Raw genomic sequence first — 16,828 nt, forward strand, 5'->3', positions numbered from 1 at the left:
GGCTAGCAGCAAACGGAAAATACAGAACTTTCCAGGCTGTGGCCGAAAATAGTTTTTCAACCACCGATATCACCTGAAGCTAAATATATTTTCTATTTGACAAACTACTGGTTTTTGAACAAATCTATAATGCAGCAAAGCAGCTGGGAGTGTTAACTGAAGAGTTTGATGCTCTTATTATTCCTCAAAAACTGAAGGGGGGGGGGGGGGGGGGCGGTGTTATTTTTTCATAGGAAAGCTTGACCGTGGCCTGATAGCCATAAGAATAATGAAACCCAGCCCGTGCATCTGCTCTTCATCACCGAGCATTGCATCACCATACCGCCATGTAAAATGGTGCCAAGAGTGATCTGTAATCTCAAGTGCAAACTGCGAGCTTCATTTCACTCCGAAATTGAAGTTAAAAAAATGCACAACTGCATAACTGCATAACTGCAACTGCGGGGAAATGGCGATTTCCATCTTTCTAATTGGCCTAGCTCTGATATTCATGATATGCTATGCCATAAGTCATTTGGCCCTCTGAATGGAGTTTGATGATAGATATTGCTGTAAGAAATGTTATGAATTAACCTTTTTAAGTCTAAATCTGAAGTATTTTCATAAATGTTAACATGAGTTTTCTATATGTTCTCTATACTGTTTATACAGATAGCATAGTATAGACAGCAGTAACGATACACATGTAGTACAGTATCGTTGAGGTTGTAGTGGATGGCAGTTAGAAAATTTGAATGTTGCTGGCAACTGCTGCTACTGTACAACCCATTCTGTTTGCATGGTACGTTCTGAGAATTAGTGTCCCCAAAATGCCAAAAATAGCTGTGGAAAATATGTCAAGGGAGACCATAAAAATGCCCTTGAAAAGATAAAAATATTTCCTATAATGAGCTGAAGCTGACGTCTCAAGTCTTGTAATGGAAATTTTCAACAAGCATCACAAGACTGGCCAAGCTGCAGATTTATGTCCTTAATGTTATGCATGTACTAGGAATATAAAAGAGGAAAAGATACATTGAGAATGAGTAATCACTAATGAAGTCTAGACTAATAAAGAATATTACATTACTGGTACTACAGTGTGGCTCATCATGTAAGGCCACTGTTCTACCCTATGGTATGAAATGCGGTCATGAGATGATACGAGATGATACGAGATGCGTGATGGTAATGGGTCTCATGCCCCGTGTGTCTCTGCAGCACTGCCGGGAGCGGCCACGGTCGATGGTCGTGATCGAAGTGTTCACACCTGTGGTCCAGAGAATCCTCAAACACAACATGGTGAGTGTACTGCTATGCGTGTCAACGTGCCATGTTTAGCCCTGGCCTCCGTGCGCTGTGGTGCTGACTCCATCTCTTTACCCCCCCCCCCCCCACTCTTTCCCTTTCTCTCTCCCCCTCAGGATTTTGGGAAGTGCCCTCGGCTCCGCCTCTTCACTCAGGAGTACATTTTGGCTCTCAATGAGCTCAATGCTGGAATGGAGGTGGTGAAAAAGTTTGTACACAGGTGAGTGACTTGCAGGTGGTTACTGAACGCGCACAGGCAGAACACACTCGCATACACACGCACACACACACACACACACACACACACACACACATGAACACACTCGCATACACACATGAACACATTCGCTTACACACACCATGTACACTCAGTGAGCACTTTATTAGGTATTTATTGGATTTATAACCTTCAACGCCACGTTGCTCCTGGGGCGAATGTCCCCTGTTTAGTCTAATCAACTAAGTCACTTTGTATAAAAGCATCCGATAAATAACTATTAGCCCTGAGTGAACTGTGCGTGACCTGTGTCTCTGTTTCAGCATGCACGGCCCAACGGGACAGTGCCCCCACCCCCGCGTCCTCCCGAACCTGGTGGCAGTGTGTCTGGCTGCCATATACTCCTGCTACGAGGAGTTCATCAACAGGTCAGTCTCTGCTGATGTCATCATTACATCATCACTCCGCGCCCTAAGACCCAGGAGGACCTCCATTTTCAGTGTCTATGAAGACATTACCCAGCTCTCTCCAATCCCAAATCTTGCTCCCTCACTCTATCTGTCTCATCTCTCTCTTTCCCTCGCTCACTTAATCTGTGATAATGTACTCAGTGTGAACATATATCACACTGGTGTCCTGCACTTTGTGTTCTGTACTGCACTTTGTGTTCTGGCTTCCCAATATCACAATGTAACCTCATCTGCTGTATAGTGAGCACATATTCAGGATACACTACATATTAAGATAGCAGGTATAGTATGGCAGGTATACCTTCCCCCAAGTAGAGGTTTTCAGGGTATACCTGCGTGGTTTTCAGGGTCCACCCCAGAACTACCTACGATGACCAATTATGTAGAAGTTCTAGACCCTATGACCTCTTGTAAATACACATTTCAGATAAAGCTCCACACAGCAAGGCAGCTCCAGTCTTTATTATTTTGTGTAATTCATATTGCTTCTTCATCTCCGCAATTATAGTATACATTCAGATTATTTACATGTACAGTGCTGTCCATAACTACAGAATGGGTCGGGTAAGGTACAGTTCACAAAAGATCGGCTGAACATAAGTACAGCCATGAACATAAGTCTAGTACATGGTAGAAAGGCCATGACTGTAAGTAATACAGTCAAGAACTACAGTAAAAATACTAATTCAAGAGTCCTAGATTAAAGTACGAAACACTACACAAAAACAGTGGACTAAAGATTGAGGTGAGAACAAGTGACAATAGATTTGGGGACTAGAGGAGTCAAGGTACAGCGTCCAAAATGTGTCACTCCAAATACTTACGGCCTGCTCTGTACATCTGTGTGTATTTTCAGCCGAGACAACTCCCCCAGCCTGAAGGAGATCCGGAACGGCTGCCAGCAGCAGGGCGACAGGAAGCCCCCCATGCCCCTGCGTCTCCTCCGCCCGGACCCGCCCACGCCCCCTCCCGCCACACCGCCCTCCCTGTCCCTCTCCCCGCCGCCCTCCCTGCCCCTCTCCCCGGCCCCCTCGCTTCCCCTCTCCCCGGCTCCCTCCATCGTCAACTCCAGCCAGATCCTGGTGGAGCTGGAGCGCAACAACAACAGCAGCAACAGCGTGGCCCACAGCAAGCTGAAGGGCCCAGCGGGGGGCGACAGTGAGCCCAACCTCATCGACTGCCTGCTGGTCAGCCCTGCACTCAGCTCCCTGTCCATCCAGCTGCCCGCGCAGGCCGACCGAGTGCTCGGCTGCTTCGCCCTCATCCTCAAGATGCTGTAAGCTCCCCCTCCCCCTCCGCCCCCGCTCGGGCCTGGTGTCCCTGATTAAAGGGCCGGGTTATTGTGAGGCCGCCACCAACGGTCCTTTATCGCTCCACTTCGACTTTGATTTTGAACGCTGTCGCTTCATGAATAGCATAAAGTCGGAACGCATCACCAAAGTGGAGTCGTTGCTTGCTAAAGACATGGAAGCTAGTTGATGACGCTTGCCTGACGTTCTATAATAAGGTTGTCATGACGATTGAGCCAGCAGGTTCAATACAGTTTTGTCTCAGCACTTGGCACAACGATGGTAGCGATGACATCAAATCATCCATCGTTCTAGTATAAACGAAAAGTCGTTGTGACCGACCATAAAATGTGATAATCACTGGTGGCAGTGATAATCCATCGCCAAACTTTAAACTGGCCTGCACTGATGAACATTCTCTACAAAATGCTTACATGCTAATAAATTATTCTGGAAATTGGTTCCTATCTTTGCAGGACATTGCAATAGGTCATAATTTCAAAAAAGGGAATCCAAGGCAACAAATCCTTTATTTGCATTGGCAAGTGTTAAAAACACAGATGTGTTTCAGCTGTTGAGCCTTCTTCAGGGTCAATCAGTAAACAGGAAATGAAAATCACTTGTGTTGCTTTTTTATATTTCAGACATCTGTCAGGTCACTTTCAAACCAAAGTTTAGTATGGCTAGTAGAAAAACATGAGTATAACTAAAGATTGTGTACTTATGCCATAATCGGGTCAGCTGCCTCCGGTTGAGACATTTAGCGTTTGAAAGTCAGTATTTCCTGATTCATCACAGGAATAATACTGTGGGAACAAGATGGTCAGGATGCTGTTGTACTCAACTGCTCCACAGAGTTTATTGATATCAACCAATAGAACAATTCCAAAAGTGATGGTGTGTACTTTCTGGCTATTTTCAATAAGGGTCCTGGAAGAATAGCCAGAACGTATCCCTTAATTACCATCAGTTTTGTTCTATTGATAGTTACAGTGCAAATACCAAATGTCTTTCACCGGTGTGGTTATTATCCCTATGGTTTAAATGTACTGATTTTTTTATTCTAAATGTCTCAACCAGAGACTGTGGACTGGAAGAAGATGTTTAGAAAACCAAGCACAGGGGTCTAGGGTTGGTTTTCTAATAATGTTCAAGGTTTCAAGTCGCTGCTCTCACTGCAAGTTGATTTGGTTTCACAAAATGCCTCAACAGCCACACATCAAGCGCCTTTAGACTATATGGTGGCTAATAGCAGAGCAATTACTGCGCATTAAAGCCATGTACTAGAGCCCCCACAAATACCAATGGATGGTCTTAAAATAACCTCCAGATTTAATTACATTAGTAATAATCATCTGCCTGATTCTATTCTTCATTATTAAGCCTTTTGTTTTTAAAGCTAAAATAGCATAGAGAAATTGTCCTTAAAGAACTTTATCTCATTGTTACTGCATCACTCGTTGCTCGCAGCAAGGAAAATGTACCCCAGCCCAATCGATGATGTCACTCAGATGCCTCCCCTGTGCCCCGTTACTGAGAAAGTTTAGTCAGGGTGAAACCAAAACAAGACTGAAAACCGTGTGATCCAGTGTGACTCACAAACATCCGTCCTGTTGCCACCACACAGTATCAAATTCAAAGGACTAGTCGCATTAACGATAAGTAGAGGCGGTTCGGTCCCAATGACATCATCAGTCAGATGACCTTTTTCAGACTCTGACGGAAGTTCTGGTAAATGACATGGAGGCCATCTCTATTCTACTGAGAATAAGGCTGGGCATATAAAATTCACAATCTGGTGTGTGTGTGCGTGTGTTGAATTCTTGGGAATAGATATTTACGTCATGCACGGTTCTTAGGAATTAGATATTCCTTATGTGGTTTTGGGGGTGGAGGAGGGCGGTGATGACCGAATACATTTTTTTAATCAGTCCAATTTTTTGGGGTCAGTGCTTGCCATTTTATGGCAAGGTCAGGTTTTATAATTATTTTTGTTTCTATGACTACATATGATCAGCTCAGTTAAATATTTTTTTAAAATCAAATGTGTAACATGGATGATAAATATTAGATACTATTCTACACTTTACCAACGTGGACATGAACAAAATGCTTTGCGTTGCATTTGTTAGGAATGTCCGTCACATTGACAACGTCCACACAGTACTGCAGTGCTGAAGCGGCTTTCAGTCTCCACTTCAAATCCAAATTCAAATCTGTTTTTTTTGGGCACAGTAACCATAACATGATTTTTGTCAAATTACATAAATGAGGAAAATGGTGCCATGAAAAACAAGAACAATGAAAGGGGTAGGGGGGTATTATGAATGTAAAAAATTATAATAAAAAAATACAATTGCCAAAAATGATATCAGCAAAGAATCATTTGTAGTTGTTAGTTGTTGTGCTGTACATTTTCTGTTTTTGAGCTAATTCAGTATGCAAAGTTCATTTTCTTTCAAGGGTAATAAAGGATCTCTAATAGTAAACAATAATTAATAATAACTTTAATGACTTTAACTTTAATACAGTGCAGTCCATAAGTATTTGGACACATTTTTTGTTATTTTCACTCTGTACTCCACCAAACAGTTGATATAAAACATCACTTTATTTCAGTTTGTGTTCATTTGTTACTTTTAGTCCCTAAAATTTGCGAGACTGTGTATAAAAAAGAATATCATTCTGCACTTTAAATGCATAGTGATCGTTTTTTTTCAAGTTATGGAGTGAAAACAACAAAAAAATGTGCACTGTCAAAATACTTACGAATTGCACTGTATATATGAGCTGCTCTGGAAATGTGGAACAGTCTGGCACCTCGAGTGGATGCACTGTGTGCTCACATTGCTCTGCATAAGAGCTGCTGATAAATACATATAATGTCTCATAATAACAATTGGAATGACAGCAGTAATACTGATAATGTTTTTCTCTCTGTCTAGGTCTGACTATGATGACTGGAGACCAGCATTGGCAAGTCTACTGCAGCCAATCCCTTTCCCCAAAGAGTGAGTCACCTCTTCCATTTCCCATTCACCGCTTTTCCCTTCTCTCCGTCCCCCCAGTCTGGCCCTTCCCACTTCCCCCCTGTCCGTCTCGGCCTCCTGGGTGAGGGGGAGGGGCCAGAAGCGGCCTTGTTTTTGTGACACCTTTTAATTGGCTCTAATCAGCGGTTTCAAGGTGTTCCTCCACAGAGGGTGGTCCCGGGGAGGCAGGAGCAGTTTTTACCAGGGTGGTCTCAGGGGGTGGCCGCGGAGAGGGAGTCGGGCGGTCCCACTGACGTGGGTGCTGATAGGCAGGAGTCCTGCAGGTGGGAATAGGGGGTGGGGCGAATGCTCCTTGGGGGTGGCTGTAATTGGCTCTCTGGCCGTGGGACTCATTAGGTGGCCTGCTTATGTCACGGCCGGAGCTCACCTGCGCAGCCAGGTTAATTCTGAATGACAACAACACGCAGTCGCTGCTCCCAGCGCACCCAGAGCAGCCGCTGCGATCAGCTGCTCTGTAAACACTGGCTTCCATATGCAGTTCTGTCCCTCTGTGCTGAGTGTTCTGCCACAAAATGGCTGCCAGGTGGGTGCTACGCATTGGTGGTGCTTCATGCAAGTTCCAACTTATCAATTCAATTCAGCGTGCTTTATTGACAGGAAAAGTAAAACATGAACAATTAAGTGAACAGTTAACAAATAAAACAACAATGATAATAGATAAATATTGTCTCTCACTGTCTCAGGCTTATCACTTATCACTGTGAAGTGCTTTGAGTGTGAGAGAAGCGCTCTATAAATGCAATCTCTATCGAATGCAAGCCTTAAAGGTCTGCATGAATGCTTAAATGTATGTGTTGATATGTGTTTGTATCTACACTCACCGAGCACTTTAATAGGTATTTATTAGCCTATTCACTTAGAGGTTTGATGTGTGCGTTCAGAGATGCTCTTCTGCATACCACTGTTGTAATGTGTAGTTATTTGCAATACTGTCACCTTCCTGTCAGCTTTGACCAGTCTGGCCCTTCTCCTCTGACCTCTCATTAACTACACGTTTTTGCCTGCAGAACTGCTGCTCACTGGATGTTTTTAGTTTTTTTTAGTTTTCTTCGTTTTCAGATGAAATATTTGCATTAACAAGCTGGTGTACAGGTCTACCTAATAAAGTGCTCACTAAGTGTATGTGTGGGTCATTTATACTAATCTTTCACTACTCTCTCTCCTGTCACAGGGCCCTTGCACATGGCAAATTCACAAAGTAAGTGTTTTCACAATTTTCAGGTGACTTTGTATGAGTTAGCTGCAGCTTTCAGAGGTAAAGGTAGGCTGGGTTTGAAACCGCAAACTTGGCAAAGTTTTAAAAGAAACTAAATTGAAAAGAAAATCTGTCCAAAATGTGGTATAAGTAGTATGGGTAGTATGTGGTTTCGAACACAGCCCTAGTCTCTCCCTGCTGAAAGGGAGTCGAGATGCTACCTAACTTGCAAGATCATGTTTGTGCAGTACTTCCTGTCCCAAATGAAGAGGCTGTGGCTTTCTCACTTCATGAGCATTCATGAGTGGTGTTGGAAAAGATTCTGATCTCGAATGATGATTTTTCCATTATTAATAGTATGGCGATTACAATGAAGATTAGTTATGCTATTATCAAGTGGAAGTATGATAGAATAGAGTTTAGGCCCAGTTTGGTCAGGAATGGTGTGAAGTTGTCAGAAGTGATGTGTTATGCTTTTCCTTTGCAGGGAGCTGAAGTATGTCATTCAGAGGTTTGCAGAAGACCCCAGGCAAGAGGTGAGTCTGTGAGAATATGTTGCTGGTACACTTTGTCATCTTGGTGTGTGTGTATATGTGTGCATGTGTCCATATATGATTGCATTTGTGTATATTTCACACGTTTGCAGCAGGCAAAGTATGTGTTTGTATATAACTCAGGTGTGTGTGTTTAACGTGTGTATAACTCAGGTCTGTGTGTTTAACTTGTTTGTAACTCAGGCTCATGTGTAGAAATAACTCAGGTGTTTGTGTGCATAACTCAGGTGTGTGTATGTATAACTCAGGTGTGTGTGTGTGTCTGTATAAATCAGGTCTGTGTGCCTAACTTGTGTGTTTGTGTTTCTAGGCTTATGTGTAGAAATGACTCAGGTGTGTGTATATAACCCAGACTCGTGTGTGTGTGTGTGTGTGTGTGTGTGTGTGTGTGTGTGTGTGTGTGTGTGTGTGTGTGTTTAACTTGTGTCTTTGTAACTCAGGCTTGTGTGTATATATAACTCAGGTGTGTGTGTGTCTGTGTATAAATCAGGTCTGTGTGCTTAACTTTTTGTTTGTAACACAGGCTTGGTTGTTTTTGTGTATAACTCAGGTGTGTGTGTGTGTATATATAACTCAAACTCAGGTGTGTTTGTTTTTGTGTGTGTTGCAGGTACACTCCTGTCTCCTCAGTGTTCGCTCTGGAAAGGACGGCTGGTTCCAGCTTTACAGTCCAGGGGGCGTGGCCTGCGATGATGATGGAGAGCTCTTCGCCAGTATGGTATGACCGTAAATCATTCCATCAAAGTGACTCTACTCCTGCCCCCCAAATGATATCATTACTGTTACAGTACTGGACTAGCAATGCAGGTTTAAGAGGCCATCTGTCTAATGTGAAAACTATCAGGTAGAAAATAAAGTTAAGGTATAAAATGTCTTTGAGGAACAGATTTTAGTCTCTAGGCTGTAAGGCAGTCCTTCAAAATTCTCTAAAATTCTTCTCACCAGGTGCACATACTGATGGGCTCCTGCTACAAGACCAAGAAGTTCCTCCTCTCTCTGGCTGAGAACAAGCTGGGACCCTGCATGCTGCTGGCACTGCGGGCAAACCAGACCATGGTGGAGGTGTGTGTGTGTGTGTGTGCTTTTAGCCTCTTGTCTTGTTGTGTTGTACCTGTGTTTTCTGCTATGTTGTACCTGGGTGTTCTGTTGTGTTGTAGCAATGTGTTGTGTTGTACCTGTGTCTCTAGCTGTGTTGTACCTGTGTGTTGTGCTGTGTTGTACCTGTGTGTTGGGTTGTGTTGTACCTGTGTGTTGGGTTGTGTTGTACCTGTGTGTTGTGTTGTATTGTACCTGAGTGTTGTGCTGTGTTGTACCTGAGTGTTGTGCTGTGTTGTACCTGAGTGTTGTGTTGTGTGTTACAGATCCTGTGCCTGATGCTGGAATATAACATCATAGAGAATGACGATACGCAGCTGCAGATCATCTCCACTCTGGAGAGCACGCAGGCCGGCTTCAGCATGTACGAGCAGCTGTGTGACCGACAGAGAGAGCTGCGGGAGCTGGTGAGAGACACACACAACAACACAACCACACATTTACACAAACACACGTTTACACAACAACACAACCACACATTTACACAACAACACAACCACACATTTACACCAACACACGTTTAAACAACAACACAAACACACATTTACACAAACACACATTTACACAACACAGCCACACATTTACACAAACACACGTTTACACAAACACACGTTTACACAACAACACAAACACACATTTACACAACAACACAACACACATTTACACAACAACACAAACACACATTTACACAACACAAACACACATTTACCCAACCTCACCAACACACATTTACACAACAACACAAACACACATTTACACAACAACACAACCATACATTTACACAAACACACGTTTACACAACACAACCACACATTTACACAACAACACAACCACACATTTACACCAACACACGTTTACACAACAACACAAACGCACATTTACACAAACGCACATTTACACAACACAGCCACACATTTACACAAACACACATTTACACAACAACACAACCACACGTTTACACAAACACACGTTTACACAACAACACAACACACATTTACACAACAACACAAACACACATTTACACAACAACACAAACACACATTTACCCAACCTCACAAACACACATTTACACAACAACACAAACACACATTTACACAACAACACAGCCACACATTTACACAACACAACCACACATTTACACAACCACAGAACCACATATTTCCACAACCATACAATCTCAACAATTACAGGAACACAGCACATAGTCAATACACCAATATCTCTTCTCAACACAACCAACTTCTGGACCAGTAATTTACAGTATATAATCTACACACAAAGATACACGCTCACATACCAGCACATTCATTCACCTTCAGAAACACACAGACTAAAGGTATATCCAAATTCAAGCAAAAACATTTAATGATATATTCTATCAACTTTTTCCTCATGCAGAATTAAATCAAATCAAAGATTCATTAATACTGTGCATTTTTCAGACGGTGGCGGCGCATTTCACAGCATACTGTTGCCACCTGCTGGTTGAGTGTGGAGTTACTTGGTTCCTAGGCCCTGTCTGAAACCGCTTACTTGCCTACTATTGCATACACAAATTGAGTACACTGCATGAGGAAGTCATTCATTTCCAGGGTTTTGCTGAGTGTGACTGTGCTTAAAACTACTGTGTCCTCAAAATAGTGTATGTACTGTCTACCAAACAAATTACAGGCTGTCTGATATATTCCCCATACTTTCTTTCCAACGGTATGGCGGAAGTGTCATGACCGCCCTTAAAATAATAAAAAGCCTAAACCAATAAAAAGCCTAAACCATGGAAATACGTATATAACCTGGCATTTTAAGTACCCTACTCTGAGATAAAATTGCCTACTTGACACCTTTCTCATCCAGTGTACCCAGTCTGCATTTAGGAGCCCATCGCATACTAATATAAGTGGCAGTATGTTTGGTAGACAGCACCTATTTAGCAGTAGTTAGCAGTCTGTTTTGGACACAACCTTACTCTCTCCCTCTCCCTCTCTCTCACAGCAAAGAAAGGGGGGTCCGACTCGGCTCACACTTCCCTCCAAATCCACAGTGAGTGCCTCGGCTTTCAGTTTTCACTTTTCTCTGCAAATCTGGTGCAAAAAGGGTCCCCCCTTCACTATACTATTCAACTATACTAGGACTATAATGTGCTTACCAGCCAGGACATAATTCAAATACTATTCTGTGCTAGATTGACCTTGCCTGGGGTAATTGAGCCAACCAAGGGGACCAGAAGGCAGGGTTTGCACCTTTTGAGAATATTTCGTAGGTCCCAATACACCAGACAAGCTCAGTAGAGCATAGAGAAGTATATGAATTCAAAACAATTACATATTTGGTCTGTTCCTCTAGTACAGTGGTCCTCACTCCTGGTCCTGGAGAGCCGCAGGGCATACTGACTTTTGAACTTAATTCATCAATTAAAGCAGTTAATTACACAGTTAACTCACCTCACCTGGTTTCTTGGGTCTGAATTGGTTGCTGATATTAAGGCGAAAAACAAAAACCAGCAGACTCGGTGGCTCTCCAGGACCAGGAGTGTGGACCATTACTGTAATACACGCACTCTCCCCTCCTCTCACTCCCTTTTCACCTCTCTCTCCCTCCCTCTCGCTCTCTCCCTCCCTCCCTCTCTCCCTCCAGGATGCGGACCTGGCTCGGCTCCTGAGCTCCGGTTCCTTTGGGAACCTGGAGAACCTCAGCCTGGCCTTCACCAACGTCACCAGCGCCTGTGCCGAACAGCTCATCAAACTCCCCTCACTCAAGCAGCTCAACCTGTGGTCCACCCAGGTAGGAATACAGCACAGTACACCAGTGTCGGTATAGCTTTAACTCCCGTACTTGAGGGTCACTCTGTCCCATATTGTACACCTTTCCAGTGCTTTATTTTAGGTCCTGATATTTGTGCACCAAAGATAATCTCTGTCCAGTTTTAGTGTCCAGTCTCCAGGACCTCTCATGAGCTTTACCAAGAACAGGCTGTTTTAGTGACCGTGTTAAGGCTCATTGATATCGCTGAACCTCTGTGTGGCTGACGTCATAAAGTTACAGAAGTCCAAACGACTCGTTTAAATGCACAGTTTTGTGGATTTCTTTGGTGTCTGTGTTTTCTGACTGTCAGTGTTTCTTACAGCACCTACAACTCCACATAGCAAGGGAAATGTTGTTTTCCACAATATGGAACCTTTAACTCCAGCCCTGGAGGGCCATAGTTTCTTCAGGTTTCGTGGTTTCCTTTCAATCAGCAACCAATTCCATTTCCTGTCTAAAGAGAATAGGGGGACACTTGCAGCCTACAGGACTAGAGGTCCCCGCTTTGAAGTGTGTGAGGTGCTGTGTTATTATGGGCTAGCTGAAGATGAAAAGCTCTCACTAAGGCGGCAGTGTCCGTCTTGCCGGGAGTGTGAAAGCTTTCTGCGAGAGCCAGTACAGAAAGAAGTGCTGCCTGCCAAACCTTCAGATTAACATTCTACTGAATGCGTACCCAGGAAAATAACGCATTACTGACAGAATTTCACTCCATCCCTGTCTTTCTCCCTCCCTCCCCCTCTCTCTTCCTCTCCATCTCTCTCTCCCTCCAGTTTGGTGACGCAGGGTTACGGTTGCTGTCGGAACATCTGGCGTGTCTGCAGGTGTTGAACCTGTGTGAGACGCCCGTCACTGATGCCGGTCTGCTGGCTCTCAGCTGTAAGAACAGATAAATCATGATACACAGTCCACAGACACACACACACACACACACACACAGATGTGCGCCACACTTAGGCATACACAGGTGAGGACAGGCAACATAGCTGCCATCCACAACATGCTATAACATCAATTTAATACAGTCCTGACACACAGTGTTGACATACAGAAACAAGGTGATGGTGTGTGATTGCCGTACTGTATGTGTGCCTGTAGTAACTGTGTGTGTGCGTGCTCCTGTAGTAACCGTGTGTGTGCGTGTGCTTGTCCCTCGCAGCTATGAAAAGCCTGTGCAGTCTGAACATGAACAGCACCAAACTCTCTGTGGATGCCTACGAGGACCTCAAGGTGGGTCTTTCTAAGCTCCTCTCCCTTCTGTTACTCCGTCTTTCCGATTCCCATCGCTGCATTGAAACTAAGACGTATGCTTATCACTTCTGCATTTCCAAGCTTAATGTACCGTATGGAGTTTTTAATCTGTTTTTCTCTGTTCTGTATGGATACCGGCATGAATTAATTTCTGATTGGCAGCCCCACTGCACAGAAGCACTGCTGTTTGGTGTAAATAGTGATTTGCCATGATGTTACATAACATTATGTCATAATTATCATAATGTAAATGCGAATGGCCAAGACCAATACCAAATTGTCGAGAAGGATTCCTTGTGTTTTTGAGGATAAATAACAATAAAAAGAATGTTAGCTTAATTTCAGCTTAAGAAAATAGCCTTAATAGCATGTAATAGCTAGGTGGGGATTCTTTTTTGTTCTGTATATAAACGCTTTCAATTTGATGCTTTAACTCACTATAAAAGTCAGAAGGCGTTCTGTGCTGCAGACTGTTTAAACAACTAGGCAGTATGTTTATGTATTAGAGTGGTCACTTCTCTTTCTATCATTTTCATTCCCTCTTTTCTCCAAGTTTAATTTTCTTAAACCTTTTCTATACATTTTTCCTTCCATTTTACTCTTGCTTATGGGTCCATTTCCGTCTCCCCACACCCCCACAGGCTAAGCTGCCCAACCTGAAGGAAGTGGACGTCCGTTACACAGAGGCCTGGTGATCGCACACCCGTGACATTATCACCATGCTAGGACCCTCTGACATCATCCGAAACAAATCAGGACCTTATGACATCATCCCCATCGCAGGATAGACTGACATCATACCTGGCACCAGGACCTTATGATGTCATCCTAACAACAGGACCCTGTGACATCATCACGACCACACAAATCTTTATCACCCCAGGACCTTATGATGTCGTCCCCAAAAGCAGGACCTTATGACATCATTTCCACCCTGTGATATCAGGGACCAGGACTGTCTTTCTTGTGGCATCGCCTAAAAGGCGTCTCTGCAGTGAGATGTGTCAAGTAAAAGTTTGGGTTTTTGTGAGTGGTTGGCCCCTTCTTTGTCCACAACCTCTGACCTTTGACCAGAGGCCCTCCCAGAGCTCCATGGAGTTCACATGGAACAAAGCGGCAGACAGGGGAATCTGCTTCCTCCGCTTTTCCCGTTCAGGAAGCTTTGGTCGGAAAACCACTCTTATTTAATTTGTTAGGGTTCTCGTGGTGTGAGGACCATCGTGACCGGCAAGCCTGGAAAAGCCACAGGCGAGTGCCGGTACAATGACGTTCAGTTTGAACCATGGCGAGTCGAGAATTGCATCTGGTGGTGAGAATTTAACGCTTGTTAAGTTCTGAGTTTTTTTCCCCCTGACCTGGACGCCAGTCTTATTCGGTCAGGTTGTCTGGTGGATAAAGTTCCACTCCAGGCATATGAAACCACAGTAAAATACTGTGTCTGTCTCCCCCACTCACTCTCCCACTGTCTCCCATCTATTTTTATTGACTTGAATGAACATATTTTTCCAGACATCTCTGCTTTCATATACTGTGTGTTTATATATAGAATATATATTCTCCTTTTGACCTTTTTCATCTTAAGTCGGGTGTTCTGCCCAGTCGCCTAACATACATTTGAAAGGATTATTATTTTTCTTTCTAAAAACAGTTTTATTTCCAATGTACATAAGTCTCCCCCCGTATTTAAAAGAAGGGTTATGTAAGAGGTGGTCTGGTACTACCTTTTATTTCTGCATTTGTCTCACTCTCTGTCTCTCTGTCTTTCTTTCTCTTTCTTTCTCTCTCTCTTTCTCTCTGTCTCTCTCTCTGTATCTCTCTGTCTCTCTTTCTCTCTGCTCTGGTTACTGTCTGTGGAAACAAGCATTGCGTCATCATTTCAATGTGCATTTCTTTTTTGATTGGCCAATTTAGTCGTTTCTCCGATTGGCTGTCCAGTGATTAACAAGGAAAAAGGAAGGTCTGTGGAACAGAGGAAAGAGGAGGAAAACGCTCCCTCTGCAATCAGTCGAGACCAAACTTATTTTTCATTTATTGTATACGCTTTTTATATACATACATCATGTGTATATAAATGTATAAATATAAATGTATATATTCTCCCTTTCCCCTTCTACAGGGGACAGCTGTTGCCTTCATATTCAGGGTGTGTGTTTGTATGCATACGCACAAGTCTGTGCGTGTGTACGCGTGGGTGTTTTCCTCAGCATCAGCACTGTAATTACATTTCAACTGTTACTGTGCTTTTGCTGATCAATCTTTTAACCTTATGTTTTAACCGTTTGATTTGATCATTTCAGTCAGTTTGTTGCTTGTGCTTTTGCATGTACATCTGCTTCTGTTATGTTTTAATTTTATAATATTGCTGTCAAGTGCAGAGTCCGATGGCACCTGCAGGTGCCGCTTCTTATGTTAGGACAGAGACTGTTTGGGGTGACACTGTACGTCCATGCAAGTATGTGTGTGCGTGCATGTGTGTAATGAAGTACACGTGTTCTAGATTATATTGCCCTATGATTGGAGAAGCTGATCGTCTGTAACATTGACATTGTGTAGGTATTACACCAACACACCAGAGCCAGATAAATTCATTACTGTTTTGTGTACAAATACACGTACCCACACCCAGTGGACATATACTGTTTCCTAAGCAAGGTCTCTTTTCTGGAACCCTGCTGTCGTTGGTGATTTACACCGCACATATTTACCATGCCGTTTGACCACACTAGCAGACATAGGGGTGCGTATGTTGGTGGGCGTTTAGTTCCTCTGCATAAAAAAACAAAAAACACTTCAACCAAGGTTTGCTCGACAGCCAACATAAGGGAGGATGTTGAGAGGTTTTTTTTCATTTTTTTCATTTCAATAGCTATAACGGAAACATGTTTTTGGTCTGTTTGCCGAACTGTGGTCTGTATCTAACCTGTGGATCTCCTTCATCTAGTCCCTCTGTGTTCTGTCTGTCCACTCCCCCTTATCAGAGTGAATTAGTGAGAATTCTTCTCTGACTTTGGCTTTTCTGTTACCCGAAGTGTCACTGGGTGGACTTGTGTCTTATCGTGTGGGCCCGTGGCCTCCCCACCAGCCCCCCCCCCCCTCCCTGTCAGCCCCGCTGAGCAAAGCTGTGTGTGTGCGCAAAAAAAAAAAAAAAAACAACAGACAAATTTTGTAAAGATTGTCAGCGAAGACATGGGTCGCGTCTCTCCCGGCAGCTGTTGCCGCCTTTGTTCTATGACTGCCATTGTCGGGAAAAAGACAGAATGAACACAACGAGGCGATGGAGGGAAGAAGAGAGAAAAATATGCGATGTGAAAAATAATTTCAAGAGAAATAAATGGTCTGTCAATATGTTTCATGCCTGTGTCCTGCTGACATTATTTGACTGAAACGATTGTCCCTCCTTCCCTGGTTTTACTGTCGCAAGTAATGGCTTGAATTCAATGACATTTCGTCCTTCACTTTGACTTTCTAAAAACTGACATTTCATCTTTTCTCCACAAAATTTTATGTAAAGAAATTAGGAAATGCTTGTTTTTTTTTTTTGTAAGTCAACACTAAGGACATCTTTTGATTAAATCACTGCGACCACTCTACATAACCCCCAAACTCACAAAAAAAATTGCT

The 16,828-nt window shown here is 43.4% G+C and overlaps 1 protein-coding gene across 1 annotated transcript in view; it reads left to right on the plus strand.

Annotated features, from left to right (window-relative positions):
- cmip (c-Maf inducing protein) overlaps positions 1 to 16,559 on the plus strand; it is a 40,790-nt gene extending 24,231 nt beyond the window's left edge. Inside the window, exons 7-21 of the mRNA XM_061245417.1 lie at positions 1,201 to 1,281; positions 1,404 to 1,507; positions 1,828 to 1,932; positions 2,831 to 3,250; positions 6,209 to 6,274; positions 7,485 to 7,511; positions 7,996 to 8,044; positions 8,673 to 8,780; positions 9,008 to 9,124; positions 9,424 to 9,564; positions 11,150 to 11,197; positions 11,792 to 11,938; positions 12,730 to 12,835; positions 13,116 to 13,186; positions 13,849 to 16,559. Of these exons, the coding sequence (XP_061101401.1) occupies positions 1,201 to 1,281; positions 1,404 to 1,507; positions 1,828 to 1,932; positions 2,831 to 3,250; positions 6,209 to 6,274; positions 7,485 to 7,511; positions 7,996 to 8,044; positions 8,673 to 8,780; positions 9,008 to 9,124; positions 9,424 to 9,564; positions 11,150 to 11,197; positions 11,792 to 11,938; positions 12,730 to 12,835; positions 13,116 to 13,186; positions 13,849 to 13,902 (1,644 nt within the window). The 3' untranslated portion in view covers positions 13,903 to 16,559. The remainder of the gene's footprint in view (positions 1 to 1,200; positions 1,282 to 1,403; positions 1,508 to 1,827; positions 1,933 to 2,830; positions 3,251 to 6,208; positions 6,275 to 7,484; positions 7,512 to 7,995; positions 8,045 to 8,672; positions 8,781 to 9,007; positions 9,125 to 9,423; positions 9,565 to 11,149; positions 11,198 to 11,791; positions 11,939 to 12,729; positions 12,836 to 13,115; positions 13,187 to 13,848) is intronic.
- The last annotated feature ends 269 nt before the right edge of the window (positions 16,560 to 16,828 follow it).

Source organism: Conger conger, chromosome 6 (assembly GCF_963514075.1).
Source record: "Conger conger chromosome 6, fConCon1.1, whole genome shotgun sequence".
NCBI classification, from domain to species: Eukaryota; Metazoa; Chordata; class Actinopteri; order Anguilliformes; family Congridae; genus Conger; species Conger conger.